Here is a 22227-nt window from a genome sequence, read left to right on the forward strand (position 1 = left end):
GAATACAAGGTCATCAGGTTGTCCCATGTGGGGCTGCCAGTCTTAATCCCCATTTTGCAGATGAGGTAACTGAGGCACAGAGAAGTGACTTGCCCAAGTGCTCACTGCAGGCAAGTGGCAGAGCCCGGGATTAGACTCCAAGCCCGTGCTCTACCCTCTAGGCCATGCCGCTTCTCCGATCCCCTGACCGGAACGTGCTGTTGCTCGTCCTGAAGTCCGTGTTTTGGGAAGGGGATGGTTTTACTCCATCATGTTGATCTGCTGTGCAGTCTGATCTCCCCCGATTAGACTGTGAGCCCATCCCTGGGCAGGGATTGTCTCTATCTGTTGCCAAATTGTACATTCCAAGCGCTTAGTACAGTGATCTGCACCTAGTAAGCGCTCAATAAATACGATAGAATGAATGAATGAATGAATGAATGAATGGTGTGCCTCCTGCCGATTCTCCTGCATCTGCTCCATCCCACCCCCAGTTCCACACTGCAAGCCCTCCTTGGGCCTGGTACAGTGCTCTGCACACAGTAGAAGCTCAATACAGGGCTCTGCCCATAGTACTAAGATAGATACCGTTGATCAATTGATTAAATAAATGTTACTGATTGAGTAGCTGATAGAGACAGTATCTGAATTGTTTTCCTTGTGCCCTTCCCTCGGGGTTACTGACGACCTTCGCAGGACATTGGCGATGTGACTAAATAAGTGGAAAAGAGCCTGGGCTTCGGAGTCAGAGGTCATGCGTTCGACTCCCGGCTCCGCCACTTGTCAGCTGGGTGACTGTGGGCGAGTCACTTCACTTCTCTGGGCCTCAGTGACCTCATCTGTAAAATGGGGATTAACTGTGAGCCTCACGTGGGACGACCTGATGACCCTGTATTTACCCCAGCGCTTAGAACAGTGCTCTGCACATAGTAAGCGCTTAACAAATACCAACATTATTATTATTATTCAGTATCAGAATAATTTCTGACAAATTATATTCAGTTAAAGTCCCCATTTTTCACTGAGAGAAGTCTGCTTCTTTAGCTGTGTGACTTTGGGCAAGTCACTTCACTTCTCGGTGCCTCAGTTCCCTCATCTGTAAAATGGGGATTAAGACTGTGAGCCCCACGTGGGACAACCTGCTTCCCCTGTGTCTACCCCAGCGCTTAGAACGGTGCTCGGCACATAGTAAGCGCTTAACAAATACCAACATTATTTAGACATTTTTACATCCTTTGCCCTATCTTGTTTCATTGTAAATGTCCCCAACGGGCAACTGACTCGGGGGCATCACGTGAACTCCTGTCACTCAATCAATCATTATTTATTGAGTGCTTACTGTGTGCAGAGCACTGTACTAAGAGCTTGGGAGAGTAAAGGATAACAGAGTTGGTAGACTTGCCCCCTGCCCTCAGCGAGCTGACAGTCTAAAGGGAGAGACAGGCATTGATATAAACCAATACACTCCCTGTAGACTGTAAGCTCTTTGTGGGCAAGGATCAAGCCTACCCACTCTTTATATTCTCCTTTCCCGGTGCTTAGTACAGTGCTTTGTACACATTAACTGCTCAGCAGGAGGAGGAATATATTATTATTATTATTATTCTTAGTAAGCACTTACTATGTACCAGGCCCTATAGTGCTGGAGTAGCTACTAGATCAGGAGAAGCAGCGTGGCTCACTGCAAAGTGCAAGGGCTTTGGAGTCAGAGTCATGAGTTCGAATCCCAGCTCTGCCGCCTGTCAGCTGTGTGACTGTGGGCAGGTCACTTCACTTCTCGGGGCCTCAGTGACCTCATCTGTCCAATGGGGATTAAGACTGTGAGCCCCCCGTGGGACGACCTGATTCCCCTGTGTCCACCCCAGCGCTTAGAACAGTGTTCTGCACAGAGTAAGCGCTTAACAAATACCAACATTATTAGATCATCAGGTTGGACACAGTCCACGTCCCATATGGGACTCACAGTCTTAACCCCCATTTTACACATCAGGTAACGGAGGAGTTAAGTGACTTTCTCGAGTCACCTCCCCCAACCCCCCAGACAAATGGCAGAGATGGATTTAGAACCCAGTTCTTGACTCCCAGGCCTGTGCTCTATCCACTAGGCCACGCTACTTTTCATCCCCTCCACCAAAGGGAATTATCTACCAACCCCACAGAACAAGAAGCTATAAGAAAATCCATTACCTCCCTTAAATCATCTCTATCCAGGTAGAAGAGTAAAAGATGAAAGATTTCAGTGACGTCCCTTTGAAGGGTAGCTGAAAATAAAGGAGGAAGATGAGCGAAGTTGTTGTTCTTTTTTAAAAAAAACCCTTTCTGCCTCCCTCTCTAACCCCCTCATCACTGGCAAGTTAATTTGGGGATTGAGCAAGCTCGCTTTTCTAGAAATAACATGAGGTAAAAAAACTGAAACAAGGCATTATAGGAATACTCCCATAATCTCACCATCACCTATACAAAATTTACTCACACACATACATTTTTCTCCAGGCCCACTTACTCTTAGGCTGTACGCATATGCACCTAGCAAAATGAGATGAGGCTTCTTTGTCATCCCCATAATAGAAGCAGCGTGGCTCAGTGGAAAGAGCACGGGCTTGGGAGTCAGAGGTCATGGGTTCGAATCCCAGCTCTGCCACCTGTCAGCTGTGTGACCGTGGGCAAGTCACTTCTCCGTGCCTCAGTGACCTCATCTGTAAAATGGGGATGGAGACTGTGAGCCTCACGTGGGACACCTGATTACCCTGTATCTCCTCCAGGCTTAGAACAGTGCTCTGCACGTAGTAAGTGCTTAACAAATACCAACAAAAAAAAAAAAAAAACAGACAACACTACTTGCTCTGGGCAGGTGGGTGAAAGGCCATTTTCCTCTTTAAGAGCACAAGCGAATCAGCAGGGAGTCTATTGTATACTTTCTCCCACTAGATAATAATAACGGTGGTATGTGTTAAATGCTTAACGGTGGGCTCACAGTCTAGAAATGAACTTACAGTCTCAAGGGGGAAACAGAAAATAATATAAATAAATAAAATTACAGGAAATAGACCAGCAGAGTGTAATACTATCAAGAAAGGCATAGCTCTTTGGAGCCTTGTGAAGAACAAGAGAAGAGGAGTTAAAAGAGAAAACAGCATCAGACACAGCAGAAATTAAAAGTGACCACACAAGGAGTGGACTTCTAGGGCAAAAAATGTAGCCAGGTGTGTGGGTTCTGTTTTGGCCTTTTCAGCCCCACCTGTACTCAGAGGCGAACTTCACTGTCAGTGATATTTCCTCCAGATGAGAAGGATCGAGGAAGGTGTGTGTATGTATTTGTGTGTGTGCGTTTGTGAGAAGCAGCGTGGCTCAGCGGCAAGAGCCCGGGCTTGGGAGTCAGAGGTCATGGGTTCTAATCCCCACTCTGCCACTTGTCAGCTGTGTGGCTTTGGGCACTTCATTTCTCTGGGCCTCAGTTACCTCATCTGGAAAATAGGGATGAAGACTGTGAGCCCCACGTGGGACAACCTGATCACCTTGTATTACCGCAGCGCTTAGAACAGTGCTTGGCACATAGTAAGCGCTTAATAAATACCATCATTATTATAATTGTGTGTGTGTACACTTGTGTCTCTCTTGCTAGAGAAGCAGCATGGCACAGTGGATCAAGCACGGACCTGGGAATCAGCAGTTCATGGTTTCGAATCCCGGTTCCACTGCTTGCCTGCCGTGTGACCTTGGGCAAGTCTTTTCACTTCTCTATACTACCTCTGTCCCTTTCTCTTTAAAATGGGGATTGAGACTGTGAGGCCCATGCGGGACAGCGACTGTGTACAACTCGAGTTGCTCGTATCCACTTAGTACAGTGCCTGGCACGTGGTAAGCGCTTAACAAATACCACAGTTATCATTATTTAAACAATCAATATATAGAGTTACTGCCCTGGGTCAAGAACTCGTCAAAACACCATTAGACTCCCCGCTGGCTTCCTTGCCTCCATTCTTCTTCTTCCTTTAGGTTTCGCTTCTCAAATCCTCTCTGGTGGTTGTTCCTCCCTTGGCATCAAGCAAAGACTCCTCCCCATTGACTGTGAGGCTGTCCACAGCCCTCTCAACTTATTTATCCGCTGTCCTCTCCCCCGACTCCTCCGCTCACACACTTCATCCCTTCCGAGCCTGCTGACATCTTGGTCTACCTCCCTCGTATCTACCGAGTGCTTAGATTACCTCGAATCTACCCCAGTGCTTAGAACACGGCCTGGAACAAATACCTTACAAAATGTGAGAGGATGGGGGTAGAAATTGAGATTAGGAGAAGATGAGCTCCTTCCTACGTACGGCTCAGCTTCAGGCACTGGGTGAGTTCCCGGGTTTCCACAGAAGATTTCTTTTCCTTCAGCTTCCTAAATACCTGGCCGAGTCGCTCCTCAACCGTAGATGACCGAGGAGGCTCCTCGCTGATTCTGTAGACACAAAAACATCCGTGGCACGAATTGAAACCCGAAGCCCTCGCCGATTACTCCCAGGGGTAACTTTGGATCCCTTGACTATAGCACAACTCACTTTTCCTGGAACTCTGGTGTCAGAAAAAGACACTGAAGCAGGGCATTCAAATAGCAGGTCGAACCTTGGTTGATCAATCCAACAAACTCTTTGGAGTCTCCATCTGTCGATGAGTCTTGATCTGAGAAGGAGCCTCTGCCTGAAAGCGAGGGTTGGTCTGGAAACAGATCTTCATCTAGAAATGAGTCTTGGTCTGGAAATGTCAGAAGACCGAGACACCCGGTGAATGTTTGTTCTCTTTCTACAATCCTATCAGACTCCAGGTTGGTCAGAAATGGAAAGATTCTTCCCAGAGCAGGGTGTTTTATCTTTCGCCCGCTCCCCTGGACTGTAAGCTCGTTGTGGGCAGGAAATGTATCCAGAGAAGTAATAATGTTGGTATTTGTTAAGCGCTTACTCTGTGCAGAGCACTGTTCTAAGCGCTGGGGTAGATACAGGGTAATCAGGTTGTCCCACGTGAGGCTCACAGTCTTCATCCCCATTTTATAGATGAGGTAACCGAGGCACAGAGAAGTGAAGTGACTCGCCCACAGTCACACGGCTGTCAAGTGGCAGAGCCGGGATTCGACCTCTGACTCCCAAGCCCGGGCTCTTTCCACTGAGCTACTCTGCTTCTCTAGCCTGGCAAAGTGGATAGAGCACAGTCCTGGGAATCAAAAGGTCATGGATTCTAATCCCAGCTCAGCCACTTGTCTGCCGTGTGATCTTGGGCAAGTCACTTCACTTCTCTGGGACTCGGTTACCTCACCTGTAAAATGCGGATTGAGACTGTGAGCCCCATGTGGGACAGGGTCTGTGTCCAACCCCATTTGCTTGTATCCACCTCAACACTTAGTACAGTGTTTGGCACATAATAAGTGCTTAAATGCCACAATTGTTATCATTATTGTTATTATATTGTACTGTCCCAGTACAGTGCTTTGCACACAGTAAGTGCTCAATAAATACGATTGAATGAATGAAACTGGGGGCCGCATCCGGTTCTCGACTTGGTGGGTTGGGAGAGGATGAACAGTTTAAAATTTGGCCCAGGAACTTGGGGGCCAAATAGGGGGCCCCACCAAACAAGCCCACAATGCCCAGGGCTCGTACCACACAGACCCCCCACCATCTCTACAGTGCCCGACCCCCTCCCCGTAGCCCGCCCAGAAGCAGCAGCAGCAATAATAATAATAGTGGCATTTTTCAAGTGCTTACTATGTGCCAAGCACTGTTCTAAGCGCTGGGGGGAATACGAGGTGATCAGGTTGTCCCAGGTGGGGCTCACAGTCTTCATCCCCATTTGACAGATGAGGTGACTGAGGCCCAGAGAAGTGAAGTGACTTGCCCAAAGTCACCCAGCTGACAAGCGGCGGAGCTAGGATTAGAACCCATTACCTCTGACTCCCAAGCCCGGGCTCTTTCCACTGAGCCACGCTGCTTCTCTTGGCCGTGACCCCTGAGGGGAAGCTGGTCTCCCTGGGGTCCCTTGGATCCATCGCTGCTAGAGGTGGGAAGGAGGGTCGGGGGTGGCCCTCGGGGTGGGACAGGGTGACGCCAATTCCCCTAAGGCCTCCGGCCTGGTCGCCACCCTCAGGAGAGGCTTCGAGGGACCCCGAGGCCTAGTGGGAGCCGAAAGCAGGCCGCTCGGGGCTGCTCGGACGGCCCTCCCTGCACCACGTGGACCCGGGGGAATCCTTGCCCCGTTTTCCCCTGGGAAGCCGTTCCCAACTTTTGGTGGAGGGGGATTCCGGCCCATCCTGGAGGATCCTGGGGGCCGGGCTGCTCTCCGGAGCCAGGAGGGAAGGAGGGAGCGGGGGCACTGGGCAGCAGCGGCAGAGCGGGAGAAGCAGGAGGGGAGGGAGCAGGAGGAGGGCAGAATTGGGGGCAGGGACGGGGCAGAAGCAGCAGGAAGTCAAAAGGGCAGAGGCGGGGACAGGAACAGGAGGAGGAAGCGGGGCTGGAGTAGCAGGAGTAAGGGATAGGAGCAGTAGAAACAAATCTGGCCTAGTGGCTAGAGCACAGGCCTGGCAGCTCTGTGACCTTGGACGAGTCACTTCACTTCTCTGTATCTGGGTCACCTTATGTGTAAAATGGAGGGGGAGACAGTGAGCCGCCCCCCACGGGACACATTGCTCGTATCCACCCTAGCGCTTAGCAGTGCCTGGCACAGAGTAAATGCTTCACAGATACCATTATTATTAGTATCAGGACAGAAATGGAGGCAGGAAGAGGGGCAGGAGCAGCAGGAGGGTAGAAAGAGAGGCAGGAGGGAAAGGAGCAGGAGGAGGAGGAGGGACGGGAGCAGGAGGAAGAGCCGGAGTAGCAGGAGGAGGGCCAGGAGCTGCAAGAGGGCAGAAACAGAGGCAGGAGGGGCAGACAGCAGGTCTTCCACCCTAACCACGCAGTCCTCTCCCCTCTTATCTGAGCAGGACCAACAGGAGTCCTGGTCCTGGAACTGGGATAGCAGAACCAATATTCCCATCCCGCCACCCCACCCCACATATTTAGCTCTGGAGATAATTAGCCAGCAAGAAGAATAATGATGGTATTTGTTACGCGTTTACTATGTGAATACCGCATTGATCTCAACCGTTACGATGGTGCCGTAGGGAAAGGCATCCAGGGTCTAAACTCAGTCTCCTCATCTGGAAATTGGGGATAAGGACAGTGTCCCACTTGATTAACGCCTATCTACTTCCAGCACCCAATACAGCGCCCGGCACGTAGTAAGCGCTTAACAAGTACTATAAAAATGAAAAATAAAAAACAAAACCGTAAACTCAAACAAATTTGCAAGCAACACAGACCCTGGGGCAAAACGCCTCAATCTTCAGGCAGCTCACATGGTTAGGTGAGCAGACTGTGACTCAGCTGAAGCCTCTAGGAAAGAGGAAGAATTTGTCCTCCAAACGGTCCCTCCCACTCCCCATCTGATCCCCCACCCCACAAAAAATGACGGTTAACCTTCTTACCTGAGCGGGGTTGTGAAGTCTTTCCAGATCTGCCGTTAACCTTGTTCCACTTATGCATGTTTTGTATTACTACAAAAACAGGGAAGCACAGAGTTCATTCCTCCTCTCCTTCACGCCCCCAAGCAGTTGAAATCAAATCGGTGTTCCTCGCTTGATAATAATTACGGTACTCGTGAAGCGCTTACTCTGTGCCAAGCACTGTTCTAAGTACTGGGGTGATCTGCAGCTGTGGTTCTCTTTTGATCCCCAGTTTCCACAGCCAGTTTACCCAAAGCCAATTAGTCGTTCTCCTTCTTTCCCCACCTGATAATCAAGCCACTTACGTCTTTTGAAGATGACCTCGAGCAGATTATATAGAAGAGGAAAACACGGGGCATGAGGAGTAAAGGCAGGAATGAGGGAAAACCATGCATCCATCTAGAATCCTGCCCGTTGGTCTCCCAGACGCCGACCCGAAACCGCTTTAGACCTTGGGCCGAGCGCTTCGTTTCCACTTCTGTTTCCCTTTCGTTTTCGGCCTGTAATCAAGAAGGTAAAAGACGGCAGAGGGAGCCAGCGGCCTGGATCGGGATCTGGAGGGAATGTATCTGTTTATTGTTATATTGTCATTTATTGTTATATTGTACTCTCCCAAACGCTTAATACAGTGCTCTGCACGTAGTAAGCACTCAATGAATACGATTGAATGAATGAAAGAGTCTGCACCTCCCACCCTTCTCTGTCGCTCGGCCACTCCAGGTTTGACCTCATCACCTCTTCCCTTCTGAAACTTGGGCAGCTGCTCATTAATCAATCAATCAATCAATTATGGTAATTACTGAAGCGATATTCTAAGCACTTGGAAGAGTACCATACAACAGAGTCGGTAGATATGTTCCCTGCCCATCAGGATCTTACAGTCTAGAGTGGGAGACGGACAGTAATGTCAACAAGTAATTTAGAGTTATGTGCTTAAATGCTGTGGGGCTGAGGGTGGGGTGACATGCTGAAGTGGGAGGAAGAGAAGATCACACTTCTTCCAAAGGGTCTTTCCCGATTAAGCCCTCCTTTCCCCACCTTGCTCTCCCTTCTGTGTCATCTACGCGCTTGGATCTGTAACCTTCGGATATTTGATATTCACCCCAGGCCCACAGCGATCAATCAATCAGTGGTTTTTATCGAGTACTTTCTATGTGCACAGCTCAGTTCTCCCCCGATTAGACCGTAAGCCCGTCTAAGGCTAAGAGGCAGGGACTGTCTCTATCTGTTGCCGACTTGTTCATTCCAAGCGCTTAGTACAGTGCTCTGCACATAGTAAGCGCTCAATAAATACTATTGAATGAATGAATGAATTCTAAGCTCTTGGGAGAATACAGAATGACCAAATTAACAGACGAGTTCCCTGCCCATAATGAATTTATCTCTAGAAGGGCATTTAGGTATATATGTCTTTAAATCCTATATTATGACTTTTTTATATTGATGTCTGTCTCCCCCTCTAAGATTGTTAAAGGCAGAGAACATGTCTGCTGATTCTGTTGAGGGGTGCTCTCCAAAGAGCTTAATACAGTGCTCTCCCCATAAAAAGCGCTCATGGCCTAGTGGCAAGAGCCCTGGATGTGAGAATCAGAGGACGTGGGTTCTAATCCCACCTCCGCCACTTGTCAGCTGTGTGACTGTGGGCAAGTCACTTCACTTCTCTGTGCCTCAGTGACCTCATCTGTAAAATGGGGATCAAGACAGTGAGCCTCACATGGGACAACCTGACTACGGTGTATACCTCAGTGCTTAGAACAGTGCTCTGCACATAGTAAGCGCTTAACAAATCTCAACATTATTATTATTAAAAGGGGGATCAGAACTGTGAGCCCCCTGTGGGAAAACCTGACAACCTTGTATCTACCCCAGCACTTAGAACAGTGCTTGGCACATAGTAAGCATTTAACAAATACCATCACTTACAACCTGACTACCTTGTATAATAATAATAATAATGTTGGTATTTGTTAAGCACTTACTATGTGCAGAGCACTGTTCTGAGCCCTGGGGAAGATACAGGGTGATCAGGTTGCCCCACGTGGGGCTCACAGTCTTAACAGATGAGGTCACTGAGGCACAGAGAAGTGAAGTGACTTGCCCACAGTCACACAGCTGACAAGTGGCAGAATGTGGATTCGAACCCATGGCCTCTGACTCCCAAGCCCGGGGTCTTTCCATTGAGCCACACTGCTTCTCTAGCCCAGCACTTAGAACAGTGCTTGAAACATAGTTAAGTGCTTAGCAGATACTATTATTATTATTATTACTAATAATAAATACCATTGATTGATTGAAGAGAAACCCAAGGGGGAGCATGCTAAACTCTGTAAGCTCATCTCTAGACTCTAAGCTCGCTACGGTAACGTGGCTGTTTATTGCGACAGTGTGTTCTCCCATGCACTCAGTACAAAGAGAAGCAGCGTGGCTCAGTGGAAAGAGCCCGGGCTTGGGAGTCAGAGGTCATGGGTTCGAATCCCTCTTCTGCTGCTTGTCAGCCGTGTGACTGTGGGCAAGTCACTTAACTTCTCTGTGCCTCAGTTACCTCATCTGTAAAATGGGGATTAAGACTGTAAGCCTCACGTGGGACAACCTGATTACCCTGTATCTCCCCCAGCGCTTAGAACAGTGCTCTGCACCTAGTAAGCGCTTAACAAATACCAACATTGTTATTACAGTGCTCTGCACACAGGAGGCACTCAGTAAGTACGATTGAACGAATACATGGACAGATGGAATGCGACTGGGACGAGGGAAGGGGTGAGAAATCGATTCCTGGGGATTTTCCTGGGTGGTTTGGGGTGGCCTTCCCCCTGCTGCAGCCCAAGATGGTCGTTAGACCACTCGAGTTTCTTTTTTGGCCCTCTCTGGCTGGACAGGGATGGAGAGGAAGAAGGCTGTGGGGGCCCGGGGAAGCTCAGCCTTGACGTTTCAGTTTCATTTCTCTAAATTGAGGCTTGCGGGAGTCAGTGAGGGATCTGGCTACCGCCCCAGCACCCCCTCCCTCGCCCAGGCCCAGCCCCCTTGGCCCATCTCCAGGGGTTTGTCCCAGGCTCAGAAACACCCCCCGAGTGGGGTGGGGGTGGAGAGATCAAGATCAAAACCGAAGCCACCGCAGCTGCATTGGAGACCCAGAGCTCCGGGGAGCCACAGGAGGAATCTCCGGTCCCTCGTCCTCGTCCATCTCCTGAAGACGGCAGGTCGGCGGCCCGCACGATGAGCGAACCGCTGCTCTATCCCGAGCCCAGTCCGGTGTTCGTGGCCGGGAGGGATGAGATCACAGGTAACGGGTCTACCAGCCCTGCTTTAATCGGCATAATCACTGTAGTATCTGTTGAGCGCTCGCTATGTGTTGGGTGCTGTACTAAGCTCCGGGGCGGATACAAACCAGTGCGGTTGGACGCGGTCCCTGCCCCGCGTGGGGCTCACGGTCTTCATCCCCATTTTACAGACGGGGAACCGAGGCAGAGAGAAGTGAAGCGACATGCCTACGGTCATACGGCAGACAAGTGGAGGTGCCGGGATCAGAACCCGGGCCCTTCCTCTATCCACTACACCATCCTGCTTCTTATTCTGTTCTGTGTTGTCCTCTCCCAAGTGCTTAGTACAGTGCTCTGCGCACAGTAAGCAGTCAGTAAACGCCAGGCATGGAGTGACCCCTGGCAACCCTTTGGGCAGGGAATGTATCTGGTATATTAATAATAATGATGGCATTTGATAAGCGCTTACTATGTGCCGAGCACTGTTCTAAGAGCTGGGCTAGATACAAGGCCATCAGGTCCCACATGGGGCTGACGGTCTTCATCCCCAATTTACCGACGAGGTAACTGAGGTACAGAGAAGTCAAGTGATTTGCCCAAAATCACGCAGCTGATCAGCGGCGGAGCGGGGATTAGAAGCCACGACCTCTGACTCCCAAACCCGTGCTCTTGCCACTAAGCCACACTGCTTGTATATTGTCATATTGAACTCTCCCAAGCACTTAGTACAGTGCCCTGCACACAGTAAGCGCTCAAAAAATACGATTGACCGACTTTTGCTTTATAATAATTGTAATTGCAGTGTTTGTTAAGTGCCAGTCACTGTTCTAAATGCTGGGTAGATATAAATTAAAATAATCGGGTTGGACATAGTCCCTGTCCCACATAGGGCTCACAGCCTTAATCGTCATTTTACAGATGAGGTGACTGAGGCACGGAGAATTGAAGTGACTTGCCCGGGGTCACACAGGAGACAAGTGGCAGAACTAGGATCGGAACCCAGATCCTTCTGTCTTCTAGGCCCTTGCTCTAACCACTAGGCCGATTCCTGCTCTATTCACCTGCCGGATCTTGGCCGTGGTGAGACACAACTTTTTACACGGGTGAATTGGTAGTTTATTTTCTTCAGGTGTTGAAAAACTGTTGAACAGAAAATGAACGGAATCAGTGGAATTCTGGAATTCATTCGTCTCATTTATCGCACTTGAATCCGTGACCTTCGGGCATTTCATTCATGCAATTGAATTTATGAAGTGTTTATTGCGTACTAAGCTCTGTACTAAGCACTGTACTAAGCATTTGATATTTACCCCACATTCAACCCTGTAACGCTTATGTACAGATCTTTAAATGGTATTTAATCAATTAACTTATTTATTTCTATTACCATCTCCCCCTTTAGACTGTAGACTCCCACCAGCATGGAAAGTGTCTGCTGATTCCATCGTACTGTACTCTCCCATGTGCAGAATGCCCTGTGCATAATAAGTACTCTGTAAATACCACTGATTGATATCATTTCTCATTTGCGAGATGTCATATCGTCTAATGGAAAAAGCACGGGCCTGGGAGTCAGAGGATATGGGTTCTAATCCCACTTGTTTGCTGTGTGTTCTTGGACAAATCACACAACTCCTCTGTGCCTCAATTTCCTCCCTTGTAAATGGGGATTCACTATCTGCACTCCAACTTAATGGTGAGCCCCATGTGGGACGGGGACTGTGTCCAACCCAATTACTTTGTATCTACCCCAGTGCTTGGCACATAGTAAGTGCTTAACAAACACTACAATTTTCACCCTCCCTTCTGCATTGCCTGTGTAATTAAATCTGTATCCTTTAAACCCGTGATATTCACACCATCCTCAGCCCCACCGTGCTTATGTACGTACCCTAGTTCCCTCCCTTTTCCCTGTCTGCAATTTATTTTAATATCTGTCTCCCCATCTAGATTGTAAACTACTTGTGGGCTACCAACTCGACCGAACTGTACTCTTCCAAACCCTTAGTACAGTGCTCTGCACACGGTAAATGCTCATTAAATCAGTCAGCCCGTCAACCATTCATTCATTCAATCATATTTATTCATTCATTCATGCAATCGTATTTATTGAGCGCTTACTGTGTGCAGAGAACTGCACTAAGCGCTTGGGAGAGTACAGTACGACAGTAAACAGACCCATCCCTGCCCTCAGTGAGCTCACAGTCTAGAGGGAGAAAAGACATTAATATAAATAAATAAATTACAGATATGTACGTAAGTGCTGTGGGACTGGGAGGGTGGGGGGATGAATAAAGGGAGCAAGTTAGGGCGACGCAGAAAGGAGTGGGAAGAGAGGAAATGAGGGCTTAGGCCGGGAAGGTCTTTTAGAGGGGATTTGATTGTAATAAGGCTTTGAAGGTGAGGAGAGTGATGATCTTTTGGAGATGAAGAGGTAGGGCGTTCCAAGCCAGAGGCAGGACATGGGGGAGAGTCAGCAGCGAGACAGATGAGTCCGAGATCAGACAGATGAGACGGAGGTAAAGGGATCCCAGTTTTTCTAAGTAAAAGGGTGGTATTCTGTTCTGAAGACAAACATGATTATTCCAATTCTGGGTTTACCGGCTGCCACTATCGCCTTAGGCATGTTACCTGGGTTTGGAATTCTGACACGACCACCAGAGGACTCCTGGCCTCTTCTGCAACATCAGATCCTTGAATTTGGGCACTAATGTAAAGAATATTATTTAAAAAAATGTGCAAACCGTAGTGAGAGACTGAAGTGATAGAAGTGACAGACGATCCCTTCCAGCCCGTGAGCTTCTTCCCAGAATCTCCCTCCCGTTCAAACTCATCCAGGTTTAGAATCCTAATTTATCCATAACCTTCTTCTGCTCCGATGACACTTCCTCCACTTCAGGCGATGAATATGACGGTGTCCTCAGGGTGGAAATGAGTTGCGGACATGCCGTGGACCCCGGAACCTTAACAAGCTGGTGCAGGAGTCTATTAGACCAGGTAAGAGAAGGTCATTTCAGTCAATCGTATTTATTGACTGATTATTATCATCTATGAGCACCTACTCTGTGCAGAGCACGGAACTAAGCTCTTGGGAGAGTACAGTATAACAGACACATTCCCTGTCCACAACGAGCTTACAGACTAGAGGACGAGCTTACAGTCTAGAGAGTGGTAGGGTATGCCCCTTCTAGAAAATGATGATTCTCAGCATGGCTTTCTTTTTCCATATTCTTTTGCTTCTCTTCCGCCCAGTCACAAAAAGATGGAATTTCTTAGAGGGAATTTCCTAAAGGCAGGGTTTTGTAGCAGAGTAGGATGGTTTAGTGGCTCAGTCATCTGGCGATTGCACCTCTTTACTATATTCCTTGCTCAACTACCATCTCTATGTGGATGATTTTCATATCAACATCTCCAGCCCTGATCTTTTGGCTTCCCTTTTTCTATAATCTCATTATTTCCTGCTGCCTTCAGGACAACTCCACTCGGATGTTCCGTCGACACCTCAAACTGAACGTGTCCAAAACAGAACCTTTCATCTTCCCACCTGAAGCCTGCCCTCCCCTGACTTTCCCATCCTCCCCGTCGCAGGAGCCTGTCCTTAACCTTGGCATTAGCCTCGACTCATCCGCCTCATTCAACCCACATATTCAGCCTGTCACCAAATCCTGTCGGTTCTACCTCCTTGGCACGGCTCAAGTCCGCCTTTTCCTCTCCATCCAAACTGCCACCTCGTGGACCCAAGCATTTGTTCTATCCCACCTTGACTATTGCATCGGTCTCCTTGTTGACGTCCCTACCCTCCATATCCCCCTACTCCAGGACCTACTTCCTTTCTGCTACTTGGATCATTTTTCTAAAAGCACATTCAGTCCATATTTCCCCACTCCTCCAGAAACTCCAGTGGTTGCCCATCCATTTCTGCATTAAACAGAAGCTCCTTACCATAGACTTTAAAATTTATAATCACCTTGCCCCTCCTATCTTATCTCACTGATTTTCTACTACACGCCCACTTTGTCCTCTCTATCACCCTCCAGCTCACTGTACTTCGATCTCTCCTGTCTCGCCTCCAACCCCTTGTCCTCTGGCCTAGAACTCACTGCCCCTTCATATCAGGCAGACCGCCACTCTCCCGGCCTTATTAAAATCACATCTCCTCCAAAAAGCCCTCCCTGACTATCCCTCATTTCCCCTACGCCCTCTCTTTTCTGCGTCACCCTTGCACTTAGAGCTGTACCCTTTATTCGTCCCACCCTCAGACCCGCAGCACTTACGTAGATATCCATAATTTATATTACTGTCTGTCTTCCACTGTGGATGCTTAGCTCCTTGCGGGTAGAGAACAGGTCAACTCTGTTATACTGTACTCTCCCAAGTGCTCTGGACAGTGTTGTGCACACCGCAAGCGCTCACGATACATGATTGATTGATTGCCCCGCTGCATTTCCTGGCTCTGTTTCCTGGTCTCTCTCTCACCACTCTAATCCCATCCTAGGCATCTAGTTCCCTCCCAGTTACCAAATGAGGACCAGTGTAGCCCTAGTGGAAATTGCCACCGGCATGAGAGTCAGAGGACCTGAATTCAGCTCTGCAATAAACAGACACTCCTCACCATTGACTTGAAGCAGTCAATCCTCTTGTCCCCTCCTTTCTCACCTCACTACTCTCTTACTACAACCCAGCCCGCCCACTTTGCTGTTCTAATGCTAACCTTCTCCCTGTACCTCGATCTCTTCTATCTCACCGCCGACCTCTCACCCACATCCTGCCTCTGGCCTGGACCACCCTCCCTCCTCATATCCGACAGACAATGACTCTCACTCCCTTACGGAAGGCCCATTTCCTCCAAGAGGCCTTCCCTGACTAAGCTCTCCTTTCCTCTTCTCCCACTCCCTTCTGCATCGCCCTGACTTGCTCCCTTTATTCGTCACCCCTCCCAGCCCACATCACCTGTGTACACAGCTGTAGTTTATTTTATTTATATTAAAGTCATTCTCCCCCTCTAGGCTGTAAGCTTGTTGCGGGCAGGAATGTGTCTGTTTATTGTTGTATTGTACTCTCCCAAGTGCTTAGTACAGTGTTCCCCACACAGTAAACGCTCAGTAAATACAACTGATTGACTGATGAGGTCACAGAGGTATTGTTATCGTTGTTGTTATTATTGCCAAAAAGCAATGGTTTTCTTCTTAAAAGTCGACCCACTACTCTGCTTGGCAGTTGGCGTATTTGAGGGATAATGGAATCAGAATCAGAAACTTGTGGTCCTCTAGACTGTAAGCTCCTTGTGGGCAGGGAGTCTGCCTACCAAATTCCTTATATTCTACTCTCTCAAATGCTTAGAACGGCGTTCTGCACACCGTAAGCACTCAATAAATAGAATTGATTGAGATGGCCAAGGGTGGAATTATCATTTTAGCACCTGTAGATCCTAAATTTTCTGCCACCCCTTGTTTATGACCAAGGAGTCACCACATAGGAACGGCATCTGGCGATTTCACTCCTTTTTTGAATTTAATGCTCTTCTTTCTCTGATATCCAGGGCCACACCACGTTCCACTGCCCGGCCGTTCGAGGTGTAATGAAATGTGGAGCTCAGTGGCCTTATACAGAAGTTCGTCGTCACGCTTCACTGAGCGAGGAAGAACAAAACAGTTTCGAGCAAAAACTTGCCATCACTGCCGCTCAGAAGTATTGCGATTTCAAACAGGTGAGTGTGTTCCCTGCCCTGCAGTGGGGAGAATTCAATGAAAGCCAACTACGGGAGCAGATCTCAAATGGGAATCCAGATCCACCCCACCTCATCCGCACCACCTAAACTGAGGAGGCAGGTCACAGGGGGCCCTGGTCACAAGGGGGATGGTAGAAGCACGGTCCACTTACTCGCTCTTCATTCCCAAAGTCAGCCCTGGTTTTCCAGTGCCGGAGAAAAGCCATGGATCAACGAGTCCTTAAACCGCAAAGTTTGCGATCGATACACCTCCCGGGACAGACACAAACATAACGCTCAAATGCATTTTAAAAGTTTAGCCATCAAGAAAATGTTCAAAAGGCAAACCACTTTGAAAAGGGAGGAGCTGGCTCTGTGCACAGTGGGACTTTGCAGTATCTGAGCAGATAATAAGCCATCAATAAATACCACAATTATTATGTTTCCACATCTCTTTTATTCTTTTTTGCCTGGGTGGGTGAGGGGCCACCAAACCTTCTCATTCTAGAAATCTTTGGCAGATGGCTCCCATCCAACAATCAATGCCTGCTGTGAAGGGTCTAAGGCCCAAACCATTTAGAGTACTAAGGGCTCAAGTTGGATCAATATCTTCAATTGCCCTCAGAAACAACCAGTGGATCATATTTATTAAGCGCTTATTGTGTGCGGAGTACTGTACTAATCCTACTGAGAGCGCACCTCCTCCACGAGGCCTTCCCAGACTGAGCTTCCCCTTTTCCCTCTGCTCCCTCTGCTGCCTCTCTGCCCCCCCCTTCACCTCCCCTCAGGTAAACCCCTTTTCCCCCCTTTCCCTCTGCTCCTCCCCCTCTCCCTTCCCCTCCCCTCAGCACTGTGCTCATTTGTATATATTATTACCCTATTTATTTTGTTAATGAGGTTTACGTCCCCTTGATTCTATTATTTATTACAATTAAGTTGTCTTGTTTTCGTCCATCTGTCTCCCCCGATTAGACTGTGAGCCCATCATTGGGCAGGGATTGTCTCTATCTGTTGCCGAATTGTACATTCCAAGTGCTTAGTACAGTGCTCTGCACATAGTAAGCGCTCAATAAATACTATTGAATGAATGAATGAACTTGGGAGCAGAGTTGGTAGACAAACTCCTTGCCCAAAACAAGCATTTCCCCTTCCCTCTCTAACTCTCTTCTTGTTTTTCCGCACTCAGCATCAGAGTGACTGCACTCCTTATGGCAGCCCTTTCAGGCAACTTTTCCCTGTAATGATATTAATTAATGATAATCATGGTACTTGTTACTGTAGCGCTTACTATATGCCAAGTCCTGCTCTAATGCTGAGGTAATCAGGTTGGACACGGTCCCTGGCCCAGATTGGGTTCACACTCTTAATCCCCACTTTTTATAAATGAAGTAACTGAGGCACAGAGAGGTGAAGTGACTTGCCCAAGGTCACACAGCAGACAAGTGGTGGATCCAAGATTGGAACCCATGACCCTCTGACTCCCAGGCCCATGCTTTATCCACTACACTGCATCTCTGCCTCTCTACACAAATGCAAGCCTTACCCTGGGCAAGTCACTTAATTTCTCGGTGCCTCAGTTACCTCGTCTGTAAAATGGGGATTAAGGCTGTGAGCCGCACGTGGGACAATCTGATTACCCTGCTCAGCACTCAGAACAGTGCTCGGCACATAATAAACGCTTAACAAATACCAACAGTACTATTATTATTATTACCTTGGTTTCCAGAGGAGTGAAACTATGGAGGTGGATAATGTTGATGATAATTCATTCAATAGTATTTATTGAGCACTTACTATGTGCAGAGCACTGTACTAAGCGCTTGGAATGTACAATTCGGCAACAGATAGAGACGATCACTGCCCATCGACGGGCTTACAGTCTAATCGGGGGAGACAGACACAAAAACAAGACAACTTAATCGCAATAAATAGAATCAAGGGGCTGTACACCTATGTGCCAAGCACTGTTCTAAGCGCTAGGGTAAATTCATTCATTCGATTCATTCAATTGTATTTATTGAGCGCTTACTGTGTTCAGAGTACTGTGTTACTAAGCGCTGGGGTGGATACAAGCAAATCGGGTTGGATACAGTCCCTCTCCCAGATGGAGCTCATAGTCTCAACCCCCATTTTACAGGTGAGGTCACTGAGGGCCAGAGAAGGGAAGTGACTTGCCCAAGGCCATAGAGCATCGAACCTAAAGCAGTACAGCCTAGAGGAAAAAACACGGGTTGGGGAGCCAGAGGACCTGGGCCCTAATCCCCGTTCTGCCATTTTTCTGCCATCTGGCCTTGTGGCAGTCACTCTACTTCTCTGGGCCTCAGTTTCCTCACCTGGAAAATGAGGATTCATACTGTTAGCCCCATGTGGGGCAGAGACTGTGTCCAACCTGATTATCTTGTATCTACCCCAATATTTAGTACAGTGTCTGGCACATGGTAAGTACTTCAGTATGATTATTACTACTGTCAGTATTATTATTATTATCAAAGGAGTTTTGCATCTCAATAAAACCCTGAGGTGTCTCACTCCCTGAGAAATTTCCTTTTGTCCTTTCAGTGCCCCGGCTGCAAGAGCTTAGTGGAACGGAAAGACCTGACTAACCTGAGAGTACTGTGTATCATCTGCCAAGTCAAACGGGGGAAGCAGTTTGAATTCTGCTGGCAGTGCCTAAAGCCGTGGACGGGAGCGGGGACTCCGTCCGACAAGTGCGCGGATCCGGGATGCCGGAATGTAAAGGTGGACACCTTAGCTAATTGTTCCCTGAAGGATCTGCCGGGAAGTGAGATCAAAAACTGCCCGTCCATTCGGGCCTGTCCGACGTGCGGGCAGCTCATCGAGCATTCGGAGAAGTGCAAATACATCCTGTGCAATCAGTGTCAGGTCGAGTTTTGCTTCGCTTGTCTCGATTCGGCCGCCAACTGCCGAGCCCGCAAACCCGGAGCCTGGTTTAAATACTGTGCTAAACCACTGGCTCCCCGGCAAACGAAAATTCCCGTGTGGAGCCAAAGGAAGTAGCAGAAGTGCCGGTAAATGACCTGGAGCCCAAGTCCCGGAGATTAGAAATCCAGCAGGCTTGCAGTTGGCCAGTGCAATACGACAGGCAGAAGCTTGGCTTCAGGCAACCCGGGCGGTCATTTGGAAATTGTAGTGCGGTGCTCTGCTCGTAACAAGCGCTCGAGAAGTACGACGGATTGATAGAACTTGCACGACGCCGCCGTCTTTCTGCTAAAAATCACAATACTTAGAGCTTCATTATCCTTAGATGATAATCAGTGGTGTTTATAGTGTGCAGAGCGCTGTACTAAACACCCGGGAGAGTATAATAAATCCGAGAGGGTAGAGGCGTACGACAAATTTACAGTCTAGAGAGCACTGGATAGGAGACTCTCGTGACAGAGGCTGCCTTGGGAGATAACCAGATGACAAGTGGGAAAGCCCATAAGGGATAGATAATTCAGGTGACGGTTAATAATAATGTTGGCATTTGTTAAGCGCTTACTACGTGCAGAACGCTGTTCTAAGCGCTGGGGGAGATACAGGGTAATCAGGTTGTCCCACGTGAGGCTCACGGTCTTAATCGGTGATCCGTGTTCATCTTAGCTATGGAGAGGTAGGTAGATGAGTGAAAATTAAGAGATGGATGAAAATCCCTTTAGAAATTGACTTTTTAAAAATCCACCTTGTGGTCTGAAGTATCCAGAACTATTTAAATAGAGCAAATCAACCGGATAATTGCTCAATTCCCCACTTCTCCCCCATTAGGTAGTAAGCTCCCTAAACATAGGAGTCGTGTCTACTTATTCTTTAATATTCTCCCAAGTGAACGGTAGTTTTCAGGACAGAGTAAATGGTCTATAAATATTTTTGATTGATTGAGCGATCATTTCTACAAACTCCGCTGCATGGCACTCTCCCAAGTACACAGTACAGTCCTCTAGATTGTAAGTTCATTGTGGGAGCCGGGAACATGTCTACCAACTCTGTTTTACTGTACTCTCCCAAGCGCTCTGCACACAGTGAGTGCTAAATAAATGGGATCGATTGATTCTCCGCACCCTGTGTGCGCATAATAAATACCACTGATTGATTGCATATGGCTATGTATTCTCAGCATGGAGTTCAAACAAACCAATAAAGCAACTGGGGTAAAAAAAAAAGTCCCAGATTTCTGCTTGGAAGCTGTTTCTCTGAAGAAGTCCAGGCACGCAGTGTCGAGGCCAAACGAAGCATTCATGAAATCCCTCATGTGCAGGCTGAAGGGGATTGAGGAAGGAGATTTCAGGTTGGGAGTTTTACCGCTTGTGAAGAAAGAGCTTTGGGGGTTGATTCTGACATGTTTTTAAAACACCATCAACCAGATATTAAGAACTACAGCGTGAAGATGGCACTAGGGACTGGGAATGCCAGCTTTCCATTCTGAGTGTAGGGACCAACTTGAGGTAGGGTGATGGGTGGCGGGACACTGAAGATCGGGCATTGGGGCAGAACATTGGAGGATGAGGGGAGAAAATGATGGGGAGAAAGTGGGAAGTGGGAGGGTCATGGAGAAGAGGGAGAGGAGGAGAAAGAAGGGGAAAGCAGGAGAGGGGCGAGGAAAAAAGGAGGAAAGGGAGTCACGCCTCCCTTCCCCGGCCCCCCACGTCACCCCCATCTCATCTAGGGGATCCGTGGTTAGCAAGATGAGGGTCACTGAGGCAACCTATCACTAGGCTATTTTAACGCCTGTCTTCCCTGGTGGACCGTAAGCTCCTTGTGGGCGGAGATAGCGTCTTCCTCTTGGGTTGTATTGTAGCCAATCACATTTACCGAGCGATTATTGTGTGCAGAGCACTGTATTAAGCGCTTGGGAGAGCACAGTATAACAATATAACAGACACGTTCCCCACCCATTGTATTTTTCCTCAGTACAGTGCTCTGGACAGAGCAAGGGTTGGTTGGACGGTCTCCAGGCCGCCGGCCTTTTCGCTTACCACAGCGGGAGAAAGGGCTGAGAGGAATGCGAAGGGGAACTGGGCAGAGACAGATGGGGGAGGGTCGCACGGCAACTCAGGAAAGCCCCACTGCTCACGCAGATCCCTTTGGCCGGCTGTGAACGGGAGACCCCCTCGGGCGGGGGCAGGAGGACCCGCAGACCATCGCCATCACGTCGCTTGCTTTACCTCCGGCAGAGTACGTTTTGACATCATGGTGGCTTTTCAGTGTTTTGCATTTCATCTCCCAATTCTGAAGCCTGGCAATGGAGGTTGTGGTTTGTTTGTTTCGGTGATGTGCAAAATCTAATCGAATAAAAGCTCAGAATGACTTGATCAGGCAAGAATGTGTACTTGACTCGAGTTTGTTGTTCTTTAGAACGTATTTTCGCTTTCACAACATCGCTAAAATCCACCCTTTCCTCTACAAGCAGACTGCTGTTACACCGATCCAAACACTTATCACGTCCGGCCTTGACTATGGCATCTGCTTCCTCGTTGACCTCCCTGTCTCCTGTTTCTCCCCACTTTGGTCCACACTTCACTCTGCTGGCTGGATCATTTTCATGAAAAAAAAAAGTCAATACACATCTCCCCACTTCTTAACCTCCGGGGTTGCCCATCCCATCTACCCATGCCCATCCACCTCCATCAAACCACCAGCTTTGCAGCACTCAACCAGTTCCCCACCCCCTACCTTACCTCACTGATTTAATAATAATTTGGTATTTGTTAAGCACTTACTATGTGCCAAGCGCTGTTCTAAGCGCTGTGTAGATACAGGGTAATTAGGTTGTC

The 22227-nt window shown here is 48.4% G+C and overlaps 2 protein-coding genes across 7 annotated transcripts in view; one reads left to right on the forward strand and one right to left on the reverse strand.

Annotated features, from left to right (window-relative positions):
- The window catches only part of LOC100680559 (ubiquitin carboxyl-terminal hydrolase 47-like), a 32815-nt gene extending 24824 nt beyond the window's left edge, over nt 1-7991 (reverse strand). Inside the window, exons 1-5 of one of the 6 annotated variants that reach the window (XM_039913041.1) lie at nt 7798-7991; nt 7475-7543; nt 4521-4713; nt 4296-4420; nt 2167-2240 (exon numbers count right to left, since the gene is read on the reverse strand). In XM_039913041.1, the coding sequence (XP_039768975.1) occupies nt 2167-2240; nt 4296-4420; nt 4521-4713; nt 7475-7543; nt 7798-7891 (555 nt within the window). In that variant the 5' untranslated portion in view covers nt 7892-7991. Of the gene's footprint in view, nt 1-2166; nt 2241-4228; nt 4421-4520; nt 4714-7474; nt 7544-7797 lie in introns of those variants that run through there. The other 5 variants (XM_029068851.2, XM_003430788.4, XM_039913034.1 and 2 more) reach the window with 5 other exon arrangements.
- A 2580-nt stretch (nt 7992-10571) lies between these two features.
- LOC114814616 (probable E3 ubiquitin-protein ligase RNF217) lies at nt 10572-21773 on the forward strand. Its single transcript, XM_029073223.2, has 4 exons — nt 10572-10772; nt 13649-13746; nt 16289-16456; nt 19016-21773. The coding sequence occupies exons 1-4, from the start codon at nt 10706-10708 to the stop codon at nt 19472-19474; spliced, it is 792 nt and encodes a 263-aa protein (XP_028929056.1). The 5' UTR covers nt 10572-10705; the 3' UTR covers nt 19475-21773.
- The last annotated feature ends 454 nt before the right edge of the window (nt 21774-22227 follow it).

This window comes from Ornithorhynchus anatinus, chromosome 1 (assembly GCF_004115215.2).
Source record: "Ornithorhynchus anatinus isolate Pmale09 chromosome 1, mOrnAna1.pri.v4, whole genome shotgun sequence".
In the NCBI taxonomy this organism is placed as follows: Eukaryota; Metazoa; Chordata; class Mammalia; order Monotremata; family Ornithorhynchidae; genus Ornithorhynchus; species Ornithorhynchus anatinus.

Bases quoted from the DNA above. Each gene is read 5' to 3' on its own strand.
- LOC114814616 (XM_029073223.2), top strand. From the start codon at position 10,706: ATGAGCGAACCGCTGCTCTATCCCGAGCCCAGTCCGGTGTTCGTGGCC. The intron at 10,773-13,648 runs GTAACGGGTCTA...CCTCCACTTCAG, and splicing joins CGGGAGGGATGAGATCACAG to GCGATGAATATGACGGTGTC. The intron at 16,457-19,015 runs GTGAGTGTGTTC...TTGTCCTTTCAG, and splicing joins AGTATTGCGATTTCAAACAG to TGCCCCGGCTGCAAGAGCTT.